At 48.6% G+C, this 19146-nt stretch overlaps 1 protein-coding gene across 10 annotated transcripts in view; it reads left to right on the forward strand.

Annotated features, from left to right (window-relative positions):
* The window catches only part of homer2 (homer scaffold protein 2), a 28046-nt gene extending 9872 nt beyond the window's left edge, over positions 1-18174 (forward strand). For 9 of the 10 annotated variants that reach the window (XM_023813887.2, XM_023813890.2, XM_023813888.2 and 6 more), the window contains 8 exons: positions 961-1117; positions 5954-6085; positions 6165-6257; positions 6951-7090; positions 7985-8141; positions 8818-8928; positions 14791-14871; positions 16237-18174. In XM_023813887.2, coding sequence (XP_023669655.1) covers positions 961-1117; positions 5954-6085; positions 6165-6257; positions 6951-7090; positions 7985-8141; positions 8818-8928; positions 14791-14871; positions 16237-16425 — 1060 coding nt within the window. In that variant the 3' untranslated portion in view covers positions 16426-18174. Of the gene's footprint in view, positions 1-353; positions 760-960; positions 1118-5953; positions 6086-6164; positions 6258-6950; positions 7091-7984; positions 8142-8817; positions 8929-14790; positions 14872-16236 lie in introns of those variants that run through there. The other variant, XM_023813885.2, reaches the window with a different exon arrangement.
* The last annotated feature ends 972 nt before the right edge of the window (positions 18175-19146 follow it).

Consider the following 19146-nt stretch of genomic DNA (forward strand, 5'->3'; position numbering starts at 1 on the left):
GAGTGAGCACGCTGGAAGGGGGCCTCTTGTCCAGGTCCACCCTTCTCTCACGCCCCCTGCTGCACCAAAACCGCATGGCACAAATTATTTTAATGATAGAATTAAATTAAATGGAAGGCAATTTAGACATTATGGTTGCTGTGCTCTGACTAGGTGTCATTCGGAGTCGTTGAATTTTGTGGAAATGACCTCTGGGACTAGTGTCATGGTAGGACTGTCGTCTTAATCGGAACTGGCTTTCAAACCACACTGTCACTGCGTGGGAAGTGGGGGGGGGGGGGGGTCGCATGTGGGGCCGGCATGTCTGGCTGCTGCCGGAACCAGGTCGCTGTCAGACAGACTCAACCAAAAGATATTGTTTTAATTTATTTTTTTTTTAATAGCCCTTTTTAAACCTTTTTACTACTGTCTAACGTACAGGGGGAGGGAGAATAAAAAATGAGTGCAACAGCCACCTGAGTCCAGTCGCACGCCATTTGAGCTCTGAACCTGTCACTTAAACCGGTAACCGTATCAGTTCAGGCCGTCTGAGCGTGTGGGTTTCTGGCCATGAGCGTCACCCGGAGGGTTAAATGAAATTCACAGGTGCTGGTGCATTAATATCGCCACGTCGCCCTGCCGGCTTCCGGGTCGGATTACATGAGTACTGTATCCCCCGAAAGTGCTTCGCTCCGGTTACCAGGGCCACAGAGTCACATGATCTCGAATCAGTCGAATGCGGCAGGAAGGCCTTGGGGAGCCGATTAGGACACTCCAAATGTGCGTTGTTTGTGCATGTGACCATAATGATGGTGATGAAGGGCTTTCATCATCATTACTGTCCCCCAGTGTTCTTGCTGCTGCTGAAAATTTAATCCAATAACCAAAGAATCTGATGAAATAGCTTGTTTGTTTATTGTTTTTGTTTTAACCCACCCTTGCCTGCTCTTGGGCTCATTTTTGCTCTCCTGTTCTCCCCAGGGAGCAGCCAATCTTCACCACCAGGGCTCACGTCTTCCAGATCGACCCAACCACCAAGAAGAACTGGGTCCCCGCCAGCAAGCAGGCTGTCAGCGTCTCCTACTTCTACGACAGCACGCGGAACAGCTACCGCGTCATCAGCGTGGATGGCTCCAAGGTGAGGGCCGACGGCCGCATCGACCTGCTGGTTTCCGTGGTGACTCTTCCTGACGAAATGCCCGAAGTGTGGTGAGATTGGCTGTTGTTTTATCGCTGCCTGGTTGACTGGCTCTCCAGAAGTCGGCTCTCGACCAATGGCTGTCCTCAGTGTCGAAAGTAGACGGGTCTGTGTTCGTCACACGCCATCGGTCATATTGAAGTCGCAGTGAGCAATGTCCCCCCCCGCACTTAGCTGGTGAGGCATGCTAAGGGTAAATGTACCCTCCCCCATCTGGCACCAGCGTGACCCGTATGGTGACGAGCAGGACCTTTGAAGGGTATCTTGGGACAGCTGCAGTGCTCAGATCACTGGGCTAATTTAAGAGTGTGCTCTCTCCTTGCCATCTTGTGGGTGCTGTAACACATCTGGTTATACTGGACCTCAGGGGGGGGATCCTGATACTGCCCCCCCCCCCCCGATTGGACTGTATTTCTGCAAACATAATAGACATAAATAGACGGTAGAGTTTGGCCCCAGCTTTTGCCCCCAGCCTGTCCAACCGTGCGGTTTACACTGTGCGTTTCCATGGAGATGTGCAGCCCCTCCGCAGAAAGGCCGAGCACGCCGACGAAGGCTCTCTCCTTCCGTTAGTGATGCGCAGGCATCGCAGACTGGGGAAAAACTGGGGGCAAGGGGCTGTATGTGCAAGCTTATGACTGCTCCTGCCAAATGAGCTTAGTGTAGCGTTGCGCTTGTGGTCAGCAGGTTCACCATCTGGGTCTTGATGCGGATGTCATTCGGGGCTCTGATAGCCCCTTAGCCTGTGCGCTCTCATTTTAACTGTGTGGGGGGGCGTCCCGAAGGCCCTCTGTCTCCGAGTCGTCGGGGGCATGGCTGTTGCCTGGGATTCTGAGGCTATGATTGCGGCCCAGGGTGCGAGTGTCTGTAACGGTCGTGTGGACCCGCCGAAGCTGTCCTGCTCTCCTCCCCACAGTGTCCAAACAATGTCCTTCACCTGACCTGTCTGCATTGTGGGGGCAGGACCGGGAATCCCAGGATCCTTCCAGAAGCTGAAATTGCACCAATGCACAATTTGCATCCTCTTATGATCATAGTGAGAGGAGCGTGTGCCCTGATTCTGCTTTAGTGCCTGCGCGTGCATGAAAGGGCGCCTTGCCTGTATTCGGAAGATGCTGAATAATTAAGGTTTCTCCCGCATGAAGACCTCTTCATCAGGGTTATATTTAAAAAAAAAAAAAAAAAAAAAAAAAGCGATGAGAAACAAAGAACAGATTCTATACTGATCCCATCAACCTTGAATAAAAATAAAAACGTCCTCCCTCGTCATTGCAGAGGCTCGCAGTTTGGAGTGACGCGCTCACAATACCTGCCTTTGTCTCCTGAATGTGTTGAGAGACCGGGGGGGGGAGGGTGCCTTGGTTATGATTGGCATGGCATTCATTATGGGGACTATTGTCTTTTCCGAGGCTCATGGTTGACAGAAGTGCAGGCATGTTTATGGTGTTGGCCGTACACCCTGATTAAGATCCGAGGCTCTGATAGGCAGCAGGTGCCGCCTTAGGCGTCTTTGACGGCCGGTCGGTGATGTGTGCATGATCGGGGAACCGGAACGGAACGCTCAGGTGTGTGACTGAGGGGAAACTCTGAGTCACTTTGGATAAAATGTCAACCAGTCAAAATTGGGGACAATCAATGAGCAGCCGGGAGCTGGAGCCAGTGGAAAATTTCGAGGCGATCCTTGCTGCTCTGGACGTCCCTCGCGCCTTGTTCTTGGCCAGCCCTGCCAAGTGGAGAAACACCTGTTTGCTGGTTCATCTTCTGCCACATCTTGCTACCAGGGGTTTAAAAAAAAAAAGGAAAGCTGCTGTCATGGCTGCCAGCTGGCTCACTGGGAAGGGAGCCAGACGGTCCCTGGGGGGTGTTATGCTGCTTTTAAGGCTGCAAAGAATAATTTGCATTGATATTTGATTTGGGGACCTGGCTCCTCGGTTCTTCTATTCCGTATGAAGAGGGGCTGCGTTCACCCCCCTGTAAGGAAAAGCAGCCCCGCAGTTACGGAATATGCCGCCTTGGCTCCACCGGCCCTGCCGTGGCACTTCTGGGGCCAGCGGACATCCCCGGCGTGGCCATGTGGCAGATCCTGTGTCGCTCTGGCTGGCTGACCCCGCGTACCCGCCGCCCGTGGCATCTGATCCCAGGATCGGGTCACGTGTCCCTGCTGCCAGCTCGCTCGCCCGCCCCCTCTCTTGTCAGACACAGTGAGAGGGGCTCTCCATTATGCATTAAGTCCACACACACACATACACACACACACACACACACACACACACACACATACACACATACATACACACACACACACACACACACACGTGCACGCTTCACACAAACGAACGAAAGTGACATTCATGCTGTTGATTCCTGAAGCCCTATTCATCACCACTCTCACTAAATGCAGCAGTAACTCGCTGCTTATGCTCTCGCACAAAAACCCCTCAACTACTATCAGCATTTAAAATACATATCGTAATAATCGGCATGTTCATAGATTTGATTTTTAAGTTATTACTATAAGTGTGTGTGTGTGTGTGTGTGTGTGTGTGTGTGTGTGTGTGTGTGTGTGTGTGTGTGTGTGTGTGTGTGTGGCCATGTAAGATTCAACCTGGGTTTGTCGTGAGTCTGTCCTGGAGGACGAGTGTGTTTGACTCATCCCTCCTCCGTGCTGCTGGTACACGAAGCGCATAAGTCGCTGTAGGTGGTGATTTGCGGGGAAACCCCAGAGGTCTCGTTTGGTTTCACAAAATCCTTGTTGCCCCCCCCCCCCCCCCCACCTCTCCCCCTGGCCGCTGACATCAGAATTAGCACCGTCCTCATCCTGATGGGCCATTCTGTTCCTAGTTATCCCTCGTCAGAGATGCTGGTCTTCTGGGGTCTGATTGACCCGTTTGGTGACTTATTGATATGGAGCTTTATTGGCATTGACAGCGAACTGTGTTGACCTGTTGCAGCACTGGCTGTGGGTCGGGTCAGTGTCTGGAAACTAGTGTATGTTTCTGTAGTTCCTCACCTTTATTTCTGCAGCTGAGCTATGATAAGTGGAGGACTTCAGCGGGGGGGGGGGGGGGGATGTCCACCATGTGGGCACTGGTGGCTTAATGGTTAGGGAAGCGCCCTTGTAATTGAAAGGTTGCTTGTTCGAATCCCCAACCAGCAAGGCACCACTGAGGTGCCCTGAGCAAGGCACTGCTCCCCGGACACTGAATTAGCTGCCCCTGGCTATGTCACAATGTCACATATTGGTTAAAAGCAGAGGACACATTTCGTTGTTGTGGACTGTGTGCCGTGGTGTGTCAACAATGACCACTGATCACCAAATTCCAAATTCTTCTGGTCCACTACCGCGGTGTTTCCTTGGGGACCCTCAGACAGTCCACGTTTTTGCTCCCTACCAGACAGTCCACGTTTATGCTCCCTACCAGACAGTCCACGTTTATGCTCCCTACCAGACAGTCCACGTTTTTGCTCCCTACCAGACAGTCCACGTTTATGCTCCCTCCCAACTCCAGGCAAATATGTGGCCTGTCTGGGGGTCCCTGAGGACCAGGTTGAGAAATACTGCTCTTCAGTAATGGGAGATGGTGGTTGTCTGCCTTGCAGGAGGAACACGATGGACAGAGAAACATAACGTTCATTAACGTTTAAGTAGAACAGACCTCATAGTTAAACTTTTCAGGGTAACAGACTGTTCGTTCTGTTTTACTCCGCTATTAGATGATGTTCACTTTCAGACGTCTTTGGGATTAACCGGCTTTGAAAAAAATACATTGTAACCAGTAAAATGTGATTGACAGCAAGAGATCATTCCTCCCACTGTCTGCTTTGAAGCAGTTTTATGGCCTGTAGTTGAATTTCACACAACTGTAGCATAATTACAGTTAAACTGCAGTCTCTTTTCCCAAATTGCTGCCTAATTGTGCAGCGCGTCCCTGCCTGGGATTGGGCTTAGTGTCATTGCTCTCTGCCCCTGTTTTCTGTAGGAAGTAGTCTGCTTCTGTAGGACCATAGTCTGCTTCTGTGGCTCAGGGTGGGGCTGTTTCTATTGGAGGACAAACAACTTGTGGTCAGATACATTTTATTTCTACGTGTTAAAAGCTTCTCGCAATGTGACTTGTTTTGTATCTTTTATCGTAATTGAAGATGTGGTTTTATTTTATTCAGCCGTTGGCAATTTGCATTCCCTCCCCTCCCCGCATCCTGCCCACATTTCTGCTCCCGGGGCCTCGCGTGTGGGTGGGGCCTCACGTGTGGGTGGGGCCTCGCGTGTGGGTGGGGCCTCGCGTGTGGGTGGGGCCTCGCGTGTGGGTGGGGCCTCGCGTGTGGGCGGGGCCTCGCGTGTGGGCGGGGCCTCGCGTGCGGGTGGCGTTCCGCTGGACTTTGATGCCTCCCGAATATGGCTGGCTTGTGACCTTGTGACCTTGTGGAATCGGGTGGGAAATCGACCCATGCTGCTAAAGAATTAGTTTTAAAATATTTTTTTTCTAATTTTAAGATCAAAATAGCTCAACTTTTTTTCTTATTGCTTGCAGCGCGGGCATCTTGCCGGGTTGTTGGGGGTGGGGGGGCATGCGGGTAATGGACAGTCACCTGATGTATCCTGAGATGGATGTCACCAGTTTGTGGTTTTGTGTCCTATACCACCCCCCCCCCCCACCATCCTTTGTTTCCATCCTCTTTGAAAATTGCTGGTAACTGTAGCTCTGCTTGTGTGTGGGTGGTCGGCATCATTGTTACCCATTTATCACAAGCTAACGGCTCTACCCTCAATTCTAACAGGTGATAATCAACAGCACCATCACGCCCAACATGACCTTCACCAAGACGTCCCAGAAGTTCGGCCAGTGGGCGGACAGCAGGGCGAACACGGTCTTTGGCCTCGGGTTCGCCTCAGAACAGCAGCTTGCGAAGGTCAGTTACGACCAGGCACCTCCAGGAGTCACCTTGGGTGACGTCAGACGCCTCTAATGTCTTCTCTTTGTATGAGCAGTTCGCAGAGAAATTCCAGGAGGTGAAAGAAGCTGCAAAATTAGCCAGAGATAAGTCTCAGGAGAAGATAGAGACGGCCAGTAATCATTCCCAGGTGAGCTGAAGCGGTCACATGACCTAACATCCATTGGCCCTTGGGGTTTCCAGTTGGCAAGGCTGCGTGCCACCATCACTAACGGACTGTGGAGTTGGCTAAAAAGATACATGTCAGGAAGTAAAAGACTACATGTCGCAAACCAGCAGTCTGCCTGGCAGGTTATGTGATGTGGCTGAAGAGATGGGGGCCAGATCAAGCAGGAGAGCTTAAGACGGGTGGGTGGGGCATCAGGTGGGCGGGGCGTCGGGTGGGCCAGACTGCCAACGATGGGGGAGGGGGGTGAAGGTGTTTCATTATCCCTTGGCTCTGTTAGCCTCAATGGACTGTCTGGAGGTGCATGGCACACTGTTTACTGCTTGTCTAATTTCTAAACTGATGGCCAATGATGCCCAATGAGCAGGATGCATCACTTGAGATTTTTTTTTTTTATTTTAGCTTGGATACTTGGACTCTGTAAGACCTTTTTTTCATTTTGTGTGAATAGCGTTTATTTTCTGGTTGGCTGAGTCAGCTTCTGCAGTCAGTCTCAACTTAGAGGAGATCCAGGAGAGAGACGGCCTGTGCTGAATGTCAGGGTGCTTCCGCAGTAGCAGGCTTCTGAGCTGACGGTGCCGGCGGGTAAACGGAGACCTGGGGAGGGGCCTGAAGAAGCCTGCAAGCTTGTCTGTCTCTGTGCCGCCTTCCACACAGGAATCCGGGTGCGAGACCCATTCCTCTACGCAGCCGTCCAGCATCAACGGAACTGATGACGAGAAGATCTGCCACGTGGGCCCAACGGAGACGCAGCTGATGAGCGAGAACGACCGCCTGAAGGGAGCCATCGAGCAGGGGTAAAGCCCCCCCCCTCCCTCCTCCCCCAGGCCAGTTAAGCAGTGCTGGCAGTCTTGAGGTCAGGCTAAGGAAAATGTCAGGGTACACTAATGGTCGGCCATTTTTGCAATAGCTGCTTTCTAGTGGCATTGACATTTTGCAGGGGTACGCTGTCGCGTTCCGTCTTTGTTGAATGATAGTCAAAAGCTTCAGTGTGGCGATAAACACTTCAGCTTCACCAAAAATGTCTAGCTGTGATTGGGTGCATCGGTCAGTGTGGCCAGAACGTGACCTGCAGCAGCTGGGCATATGAGGGTAGGTTATGAAAGCAGTGGTCAAAAAGCCTGGAGCCTATCTACAGAATTCCTCTTCATGCAGTCAAGCACAGTCCTAATTGTACCAACGCTAAGAACGTGCACATGTGGATTCGGGGGAGGGAATCGCATCCATGATTCCGGGGGTGTGAGGTGGCGGTGCTGCCCACAGAGCTGCCCGTGTTCTCAAGTGCTAAACACACTTTAGGACCCTGGAAGGAACAAAGGGGATATTTTTGGTCCTGCTATTAAAATTATTGTGGCTCCCAGTCATAACTGTGAAATCACAGGCTTATTTATTCTTTAGCGTCTAGGCTGAAGTGCTCTGAGATCTGAAGACTTGTTTTGTGCTGCCCCTTTGGCCAAAGGTGAAAATACCAAGTGCTACAGGAGAAGCACAGCTTGGCCGCATTCAAAACCATTAGTGGAGTTTCAGTTCCAGAAACTTTCACACTGATTGCGGATTGAGGCAGAAGTAATTGTGGTTCCTATATGTCTTCTAGTTTGCAGAACCTGGCTGAAGATTCCCATTGCTTGCTGGGGGCTTGTGGAGATGAGATGTGTTGGGGCCCCTTTGACGCTTTTGCCCCCCCCCCACAGCAATGCCAATGCCAAGAAGTGGGAGACGGAGCTGCAGACCCTGAGGGACAGTAACGTGCGGCTGGAAGACGCCCTACAGGAGTCCACCACCAACGTGGAGACGTGGAAGACGCAGCTGTCTGCATGCAAGGAGGAGAACGGCCAGCTGAGAGCCAGGGTCAGTGCCGGGGTGTGAAGGGAGCGGGGGGCTGGCGATAATGGAGCACCGGTCTAGACAGCAGTAATGCAATTCTAGGCAGGGAGCGGTAATGTTGCAGCATTAGCCTCATCAGATTTGTTCTTTCTTCATCACTTACAGAAGCGGTGAACCCTGCTGGCAGCAGCAGATAGTACCTTGACTTTCATTACCAGCTTAAAAAAAATCAAAGAAATAAGGGTCCTTCTCTGATGTGTGACTCTTGGCTACTGCACTGATTTCAGGCTGCTGAAATGTCCTCGTCTCAGAGATCACGTTTAGTAGTTTTGGTGTTTACCTGGAATATCGTGTATGGTTCCAAGGTCCTCCAGGAGGAATGAGGTTTCGAAACCCACGGTGAGGCGGATTATGCAGCCACGGGGGTCACCAATGCACCAAGCTATTTTATTGTTGTCAGGCAGAGATTGACGCCTCACATTCAGCCCGGCTACTATGGGTTTTGAGAAATGACATCACCATCCCTTCCTGAGTCACCAGCTTCTGACTTTGCCTTGTGAGGCTGCAGCGATGTCTCTGAAAAGATTGTGCGAACCTTGCGTGACCCTCAGTTTGTTGCATGTGTGTGTGGGGTGTGAGGGGTTCGCAGAAGCTGTCGCTCACAGGGACCCTGTCCTCCCCCTCCCCCCGCCTGCTGCAGATTGCAGACCTGGAGGTGCAGTGTAACGAGGTCACTAAGGAGAAGGAGAAGAATTCCCACCTGACTGCCAAAGTGAAGGAACTCCAATCCGAACTCCAAGAGAAGGAGCAGGTATGGGTCCGGCGTGCAAGGCCTCTGGAAGCTTCTGGATCCTCAGGCGTTTTTTTTTCTTTCCCTTGTGGTTATTCATGAGATGTAGCTTGTGCTCGGACGTTAAGGCTGAGGAGAGCTGTGCTCGCTTGCTGGAATCTGTCATCGGCGCTGGGGTATGGAATGGTTCCTCAGCAGGGGAGGCTGCTCTGTTTACATAGAGGTTTATGTCCAATGTGGTTCCCCTTAGGTGGACAGGAAGCCATTAAATTCTAAATCAATATTCATGTATACTGTAAGCCTCCTGTGAAGATGGCTAAAGAACCTCCATGAATCCAGATTCAAAAAATCATTTTTTGTGCTCAACTCAAAGGGTGTTAATTTGACCATGGGTAGTCATGTATCCATCTGTCCCTCTTGTGGGTGCTTATTTCCCCCCCCCCCCCCTCGGGGCAGTATTTCACCGGACTGCAGAACGCTGGGGGTTTTTGGGGGGGAGGTTTGGTTCATGTCTAAAAATAAACTATATACATTTTCAAGTCTATTTTTTTACAACCCCTGACCTTCACGCATTCCGATTATGCATCTGGAAGAAAAAAAAAAAAAGTAAACCCCCCCCCACCAGCACCCCCACCCCTTCCCCCAATCCAGTCCAGTGTCATCAGAAGGCTGGGACCCCTGTGGTACATTTGTAATGGAACATGTGGCCCCATCGGGCGAGGAGATTGCTTCTGGCGGCTGGGGTGTGGGGGCTACCTCTGCCCCCACGTTTGCTGCAAGCCCTAATTAGTGTCCGCACTGTCAGAGACTTGGCCTGTCAATTCTGACCTGCGCTTATTAAAATGCCTGCATGCTGTCCCAACTTAGAGGCACGTATTTCATTAGTATCGACCTCTACAACTATTTCCTCTATATGTCAGCAGGTGTAGCTTTCGAATGCCCGCTGGGGATCTTGTTTGGGTTGGACAGTAACTGTGGTCTCGCTTTGTTTGGGTTTACACCCGTCAACTTATGCTTTATCTCCACCGCAGTTGCATCCTCTCAGAGCACAAGTCAGCCACATCATTGATGTCTCTGTACTATTAGCTTGGATAAACATTCATTCTCTGTCAGAGATGCTTCAGATGGTTAAATAACCACAAAAAATATGAAGAATTGGGTTTTACTTTGAAGGTCCTTATGTAGGCGTTGGCTGTTCAACCATTTGTATTGCTGGGATTGCTGCGAGAGAGTGGTGTTGAGCTGCAGCGATTGTTTGGGATTGTTTTTTTTGGAGTGTTTTGAGTGTTTGTGTGCTTTACCTGTTTACGTGGGTGGCTGTTTATTTCTATTTATTGTTCTTATTTCGGTCAGCGTGAGTGCTTGTCTGTCCTGTCTGTTAATCAACAGCGCGATTATTACCGACAGAGAGCTGCGGGTGTCGCGTGCGCGGCGTTTTTCTGTCCGCGTTTAAACTCCGTAACAAACACCCGCGGGGCGATTATAACTAATAACATCTAACGTCGGTATCGCTACCAAGCGTCGGAAAAGGACAGTTGCTCCTGAGCTTTGCTCGGTCGCCAGTCGGGGCCGGGAGGACATTTTCCACTTTTTTCCCGCTCCGGCAGTAGCCTGCTGTGAGGGGGTTTTTGTGGTTTTTCGACCTCCCAAGAGCAACTTCGATTTCGCCTTGTTTTTAGTTCATACTTGGTTCAGGCAGAAGTTCTTCTGGTAAGTAGTAGTAAGTTTATCAGGTTTAAAATTTTTAATAAAATAATAATTAAGTTCCGTTTTAACACAAGTAATAACTTATTTTAGTGTACTCCGCACGTTACTGCATTTATTGTTACGCAAATTAATCTTTATAGTTAAATACACTATATAAATTTACTGGGCTGGGAGTACGGGGTCATAGTGAGTTAGTTAATTATGGGGCCAGCTCAGTGTTGCGTTTGCAAGATGTTTGCCCTTCTGGACGTTAGTGTCCAGTCGGACTTCATCTGCGAGCGATGTAAGCTAGTGGACTCACTCATGGTCAAGGTTCGCGACCTTGAGGAGCAACTGGCTCGCATCCAATGCAACAGTGAGTTAGATGAGCTAGTTGATACGCCGTTTAGGGAGACGGTGTGTACGCCACTAACGGGGGGGAGGGAGAATGAAGAGCAGAGAGGTCGAGAGAGCTGGGTGACCGTAGGTCGTAGACGCAGGAAAAGGCGTACACACGTTACAGAGGCGGCATCACCTGAGGTGTCTGTGTCTAACAGGTTTCAGGTGCTTCCAGCTTTAGAGCTGGAAGGGACTGGGGAAGCAGGTGGGCCCTTGGGCACTGAGGAGCCCCCTCCCCCCAGAAAGAGGGAGGTTGTGGTAGTGGGGGATTCAATTATTAGGGGAGTAGACAGTTATGTGTGCACGCGTGATAGAGGGTCCCGTACGGTGTCTTGCCTGCCTGGTGCCCAGGTAGGAGACCTTCCAGATCGTGTGGACAAGCTTTTGGCCCCAGCTGGGGTGGATCCAGTTGTCGTGGTGCATGTTGGCACCAACGACATAGGCAAGGGTAGAAGGGCTGTTCTGCAGGATAAATTTATAGAAGTCGCCAATAAGCTTAGAAGCAGAACGTCCATGGTGGTATTTTCCGAAATACTCCCCGTGCCACGCGCAAGTGAGGCTAAGTTAGCTGAGATAAGGAGATTAAATGCGTGGCTAAAAGGATGGTGTAGGAAAGAGGGGTTTAGGTTTATGGGGCACTGGAGGACCTTCTGGAACAGGTGGGACCTGTTCAAGCCGGATGGGTTGCATCTGAACCGGAGGGGAACCAGTGTACTGGGAAGGCGTATTTGTAGAGTAGTTGAGGAATGTTTAAACTAGGGACTGGGGGGGCAGGGAGGTTAGTTAAGTATGTAACTGGGGGGAAACGGAAAGCCCAAAAAAATCATATTATAAGTAGGCACTGTAATAAGCCTACCCTTTGTTGTCTGTATCTAAACGCCAGGAGTATTAGGAATAAAATTCATGATTTAGAGGCTCTTATCTCATCGGACTCTTATGATATTATAGCAATAACTGAAACGTGGTTGAGTGATAAGGATGGACAAGAATATAATATGGATGGTTACACATTGTTCCGTAAAGACCGTATAGGTAAGAAGGGAGGTGGTGTTGCAGTATATGTAAAGGAAATCTTGCAGGCAAGGGAGCTTACTGATATAAGTAAAAGTACGGAAGCTATATGGGTAAAATTAGATGCTACAAACTCAAATAGCCTAATTGTCGGTGTTTGTTACAGAGCACCCAATGTAGCTGCTGAGGAAAGCAGATTGTTATACAGTGATATTAGGATTATGAGCAATAAAAATGATGTGGTAGTTATGGGTGATTTTAATCTACCGGGGATACAGTGGGACATTGTTGCTGGCTCTTCTGAAAATGAACTTGAGATGGTGGAATTAGTACAGGATTGTTTTTTTACTCAGTTTGTTAACACCCCTACCAGGGGAGATGCCATTCTTGATCTTGTTTTGTCTAATAACCAGGACAGGATTGGTAAATTAGATGTTTTAGAACCACTTGACAGTAGCGATCATAACATGGTTAAATTTGAGGTTAAGTTTAGTGCCCGAAGAGCAAAGTCCAAATCAAAAATATATAATGTTAGGAAGGCTAACTTCAATTGTATGAGATTAAAACTAGAAACCGTGAACTGGATGGAGTTAAATAACAAAACTGTTGAAGAGGCATGGGAATTTTTTAAAAGCACATTATTGCAAGTACAAGAGGACTTCATACCTGTTTCTAGCAAGAATAAATCTAGGAAATTGCAACCTAGGTGGTTTAATAGGGACATAAAGTATAAAGTAAGGAGGAAAAGGGCTTTGTTCCAGAGATGGAAAATAACTGATGATGACATAATAAAGCAAGAGTATCTAAATCTACAGGCTGAATTAAAAAATGACATTAGACGAGCTAAAAGGAATGTCGAAAGGAAGATCGCATTGGAGGCTAAGGATGACGTTAAAAGTTTCTTCCAGTATTTTAACTCTAAAAGAGCTCTAAAAGCTGAAATTACTAATCTGCAGGATAGTAAGGGTCTTATAATTGAAAACGACATTGACATAGTAAATGAGTTCAATGATAGTTTTGCACGGGTATTCACTGTCGAGGACACTAGTAACTTACCAGTTCTTATTACTAATTCAACATCGTCTATAACTAATATATATATAACTGAAGCTGATGTTTTGCAAAGCCTAGCTAAGCTCAAAATAAATAAATCACAGGGCCCTGATGGCATCTTACCTATAGTGTTAAAAGAGATGAGGGATATTATTTGCCGACCCTTAACATTACTGTTTCAAAAATCCTTATCTGAAGGTGTGGTACCTTCTGATTGGAAGCATGCCAACATAACGCCCATTTTCAAAAAAGGGGATAGAAGTAATTTGTCAGACTATAGGCCAATCAGTCTAACTTGTATAACTGGTAAAGTTATGGAGGCTATAATCAAAGAGAAAATGGTAGATTACCTGGACTCAAATAACATTTTGAGGGATAGCCAGCATGGATTTAGGAGAGGTAGATCCTGTTTAACAAATCTGTTGGAGTTTTTTGAGGAAGCTACTCAGGAAGTTGATGATAAGAAGGCCTATGATGTCATCTATTTAGATTTCCAAAAGGCTTTTGATGTTGTTCCCCACAAGAGGCTCTCACTTAAACTCAAAGCGACAGGTATTTTAGGAACTGTAGCGACTTGGATTGATAACTGGTTAACGGATAGGAAGCAGCGAGTAGTTATAAGAGGCTCGATGTCACAGTGGGCCTGCGTTCATAGTGGGGTACCGCAGGGTTCAATTTTAGGACCACTTTTGTTCCTAATTTACATAAATGATATAGACACCAATATATACAGTAAACTGGTGAAATTTGCAGATGACACCAAGGTGGGTGGTGTAGCAGATACTGAACTAGCGGCTCAGCAGCTACAGCGGGATCTTAATTTAATTAGTGACTGGGCTGACACCTGGCAGATGAAATTTAACATAGACAAATGTAAGGTACTCCATGTAGGGAGCAGAAATATAAAGTACAGGTATTTTATGGGACCTACTGAAATAAAGGTAGCTGATTATGAGAAAGACCTTGGTGTGTATGTTGATGCTTCCATGTCTCATTCTCGCCAGTGTGGGGAAGCAATAAAAAAGGCCAATAGGATGTTGGGGTACATCTCCAGGTGTGTGGAGTTTAAGTCAAGGGAGGTAATGCTAAGATTATACAATTCCTTGGTGAGACCTCACCTAGAATATTGTGTACAGGTTTGGTCACCATATCTTAAAAAGGACATAGCGGCCTTAGAAAAGGTGCAGCGTAGGGCCACAAGAATGATTCCTGGTCTTAGAGGAATGTCATACGAGGAAAGGTTATTTGAGCTAAATCTGTTCAGCCTCAAGCAAAGGAGACTGAGGGGGGACATGATCCAGGTCTATAAGATTCTAACAGGTTTGGATGCTGTTCAACCGAATAGTTACTTCAGCATTAGTTCAAATACAAGAACTCGTGGCCATAGGTGGAAATTAGCGGGAGAACATTTCAAACTGGATTTAAGGAAGCACTTCTTTACACAGCGTGTAGTCAGAGTATGGAATAGTCTTCCTGATAACGTAGTGCAAGCTGAATCCTTGGGTTCCTTTAAATCAGAGCTAGATAAGATTTTAACAACTCTGAGCTATTAGTTAAGTTCTCCCCAAGCGAGCTCGATGGGCCGAATGGCCTCCTCTCGTTTGTATAGTTCTTATGTTCTTATGTTCTTATCTCCTCTGGGTTCAAAGTGACCTCCAGGCCTGTAATAGCATTTGCATGTTATCTGTCTTATTTTCTGATGTGTGCATTTGTTGTTTTTAATTTTTGTTGCAGGAACTGGAGAGCCTCAGGGCTCAGGCCGAGATCATCCCAAAGCTCATGGAGGAGTGTGAGAAGCTTAACCAGAAGCTGCAGGTACGTGTGGAGTGACCTCTCGAAACGCTGGCATGCTAATGCTACCCATATGTGAAATGGCAGCCGCGCACTAATACTACAGACAGAGCTGCCTTGTGGGATCCTGGAGCAGTCACATGGCTACAGGTGGTGCAGCAGCAGCTTTCCTGTCACCCAGGATAGAGATCAGTGTAGTGGTGACATGCCATCGCTGCAGAGTCATGGAGCAGCACCACAATAGCGTAGTGCTTAGCTGTCGCTAACGCTATACAGCGGTGTCATGGCGACGTACCTATCGCTATAGATACGCATTTATTTAAAGAAACCCTGGTGAGGAACAGACTGAGCACTCCGCGATGAGCTGTGGCCCGTCCCCCGCTCTTCTAGCATACTTTGAGGACGATGACATCTTTCCACTCACTCGCTTTCTATCTTGACTTCACCGTTCACGTGCCGTTCATACTGCCAGCACGAGGCTTATGCTGGTTTAGCGTTGTTATGGTAACATTCACTTGTGACAGCGACGTGAGTAATATTCCCTGCGGAGGATTTGAAAAGATGAAGCCTGGACCGATTACATATTGACCTGTGTTCAAAATGCACCTTCATTGTGCTAATCAGCATGTGTCGGATTTTTCGGTAGCTTGTGTGATGCCGTACCTCCTTTGCCTCGCCACACTCTGTCATTCATCATACTGGTGCCTTTTCTGGTCATAGGACCTAATGTGACATCTGTGTGAACAGCTCCAGAGTCAGTCTGCCGGGTATTTTTGCCCTCTGTGTCATCCTGGAGTAGCTGAGATTACAGCATGACGCATTGTGTTTTCAGAGAACACCTGGAAGCAGATGGCGCCATATTGAGGGCTTTTAAACCCCCCCCCCCCCCCCCCCCCCCATCATGGTTCATTTGCTCCTGGTATTTCCTGCCCTCAGCGCACAAGGCCCAGATAGGAGCACATTTTCATTAGTCCTCTTGTGCGTACAGTGTCATCAACACTGCATGACAGCAACAAAGGCATGCTTCAAATATTTTGCCTCTCTGCACAGACTAGCTAAGCAGCGGAGTCTGATCCAACTATTTAAAGCTGGGTCCACTACCAGGTAGATCGGGTTGCAGGACGTGGCTGGAAAAAGCATGTAGTTGCAGGACAAGTATAGAGTGCCTGACCTCGCCTCTTATGGCAGTGCAGCCCCTGCACATAGCTAGGGCCCCCCTGGCTTGCAGGGAACTTTCGGAGAGAACTTTCTCGAAATAAGACTTTTTGTGGGATTGAGAGACGGACAGAAGCACCCTCCCCTGACCATGACCCCAAACGTCCGTCTGCATGCCGCTCGGACTCGCCGCCGCCCCCAAGTCTCACTCTCTCCCCATGTCTGTCTTACCAGGTCGCCGAAACGAAGAACAAGGACCTGGAGAGCAGAATCGGCACACTGGAGGCTGACATAGAGGACAGTCGCCACAAGCAAGGGCACCTAAAGGTGGAGCTGAAGAAGTTCATGGATGTTTTGGATGGAAAAATTGACGAGCTGCATGAGTTCCGGCAGGGGCTGTCTAAGCTGGGAGTGGACAACTGAAATGATGGTTTGGACCAGCTGTACCAGACACAAAGATCATCAGGTTGAGTTCAGTGGTATCACATCCCCAAGCAGACTCCCTAAAATTATGGAAAAACTGGAAGGAGGCAGACTGACTCTACCTGGTAGCATCTTTGTCAGCCTTAGACCGTACATCACGGGTGACTGAGCCACTGTAATGAATTGGCTCAATGGGGATACAATTGTGTGAACGACAGGTGAAGGGTACAGTCTTAAGTTTCTTTATAACTCTTTGTCTAGCTTTTGTGGTTAGAATCAGGGCTGGGATTCATTTCCTAAGGGCTGGTGACTCAGTTGGCAGGAGAGGTGATTATCCAGCCGGTAACGTAATAAGATTGCGGTCGCACAAGGCCGGCTTGCATAATTCCGAAATGTAAGGGGGGAAGCTGATATTAGGGCTGTCCGCAGTTGGATTAGATGATCTCAGGTGAGACTGAACAGCCGTTTTTGTGCTCTCTGATATGCACATACATGAACTGCACAGTGTCACAAAGTGCCTCAGTTTTTGTCTCTGAACATGAAGGCCTTCCACTCACTTTTCATTTTTTTGTAAACTTAATGGAGGATTTGGGGAGTCCTAGGCATCGCTGCCGTTACTGCGTCTTTGATGCATGAGAGCAAAAAAAAAGAGAACATTAATCACGACTTACAGATCCTGGAAATTGTAATAAATCATCAGATGCGATCGAAGTATGGTGGACTTTTTAGAAAGGAGGATCCGATCGAACACATCCTATGGATGTTGTGGTCCCTCTTGGGTGCAAATGCCTGCCAACAAGGCATCTCCCACAGCGTGCTGAGGCTGGGAGAGAAGGCAGAGTCCTTTGGTTAGTGGTGCTTTGGAAACCGCTTGCAGGATTGTATGTGCATAAGCTGGAAGGGCCTGGTAAGGGAAGTGCGACCAGTAGGAGGCGCCCTATGCCAGAAACTTAAAATGAGTGCAGTGTTCAAAGGGTTTTGCATGTAAAATGGATTTATTCAAGTAGAACAAAATTTCTTTGAATTAGTTCATGTGAGGGATTTGCTTCCCAGGGTTCTTTGTGGTGGTGGTTGTTTTCTCAAAGAGGTGGCGTGTGTTTTAATTTTTATTTTTCCTTTGCTGCTAGTGTGTGGAACCATGTTTGTGTATCTACATCTTGATCCTCAGCTTGTGGGGCTTTCGGTAGAAGCCGGTGAAGTCTGCCGTTTTCCCGAGGCCGCCGGCCTGGCGCCCACACACTTCCCGTTCTCGCTGTCCTCGGCGTTTGGTCTCGTGTCCCCTCACCACTTCCCGAAGTCCTTTAAGAGCACAGCGTGGCGCTGTGGGGAAGCCACTCTCTAAGCTGGGCGGGCGGCTGATGCTTTTGGCTCGTCCTGTGCCTTTTCTCGTTCTGGAACACAGTCCCCTCCCCCCCCAGGCCCCGGCGGGACTCCTTTTACAAAACGACTGCGATGGGAAACGCCGCTCTGACAAGTATGTGTTTTTATCCATTAGCATCGTTAAACAGGATTGTGTTTTGCACAGATGGCCTAGTGTCTTTGTCCTTCAGATTACAAGTGTACCTCAGCCCCTCCCAGTGCTTACTGCTGTCAGAGGTCTCTACTGCTGTATGACAAACCTAGAACAAACTTTTTTTTTTTTTCCCCTTCCTTTCTGGTAGAATTGAATCTTACCCACTTTTGTGATTGAAGGGTTCAATATTGTATCATACATACTTGATTATTGTTCAAATATAGTTTAATTAATAAGCTGGTGTCTTGTTTTCATTTCTTACATTACGGAAGTGTCCGCCTCTGCTGTCCTCGGTCCTGTCACGATGCTTCACGAGCGAGATGTCTGAGTTAGCAGATGCTGTGTGCTTGTGTTTGCGTAGCCGCAGTCACCTCCGGTGCCGAGATGATTCTGCTAAGGAGAGTGAAACCCTGGGCTTTCTCGACTGGCACCGGGGGGGGGAATCTATGAAAACATTTTTCTTGGTCGTTTACATTGTAAAATTATTCATGTTGCCTGTTAGCGATGGGTGTATGGTACGGGGCTATATCACCTTGGAAACTTAGCCTCCACCGCTGGTGTGAGTTCTCTCATTTTCATAGGCAGCCAAGCAAATGAGCTACTGTAGCGATTGGATGGATTTCTGGTGTATCGTCAAACGACGGAGATGTACGAGAAAGAATCATAAAAATTGAATGGTGTACCACAATTAGGTCAACCGTGACTGAATAGTGGTACAAACAGCTATGACGACACAGAGACGGCAGAGAAATGTCATTCAGCAAAGCCGGGCCGCTTTCTTGTCTCAGAAAAGACCGTCACTTTCGGTGATCCCCTCACTGTTTTTATTTTCTGTCAGGCATCTTGTGTGCTGGTGTGATGTGGGCGAGTTTGTAAAATATAATTAAGAGTGTGTTGCAGAGATGTTACCATAGACCACCCCCGCTAAGCCATCCCGTTTCCATAGTAACTCCGGCTGCTGGGATCTGTCTTTCGGTGCAGTCAGGCTGGTCTGCACCTGGTCTGCCTTTTTCCCCCCACGACTTGTTCCTTCTGTCACCCAACTCCCGCCCCGGCCCAACGCTGTCACGCATGCACACGGGAGTACGCCGGCCATAAGGATTGACGCGGTCCCTGTCCCAGTGCCGACATCTTCAGCAGGGAGAGCAAGGCTCTGTAAGGGCTCCATCAGCTGGTGCCACACGCCAGCAGGACCTGGTGCTCCCACA

This window comes from Paramormyrops kingsleyae, chromosome 11, assembly GCF_048594095.1.
Source record: "Paramormyrops kingsleyae isolate MSU_618 chromosome 11, PKINGS_0.4, whole genome shotgun sequence".
Taxonomy (NCBI): Eukaryota; Metazoa; Chordata; class Actinopteri; order Osteoglossiformes; family Mormyridae; genus Paramormyrops; species Paramormyrops kingsleyae.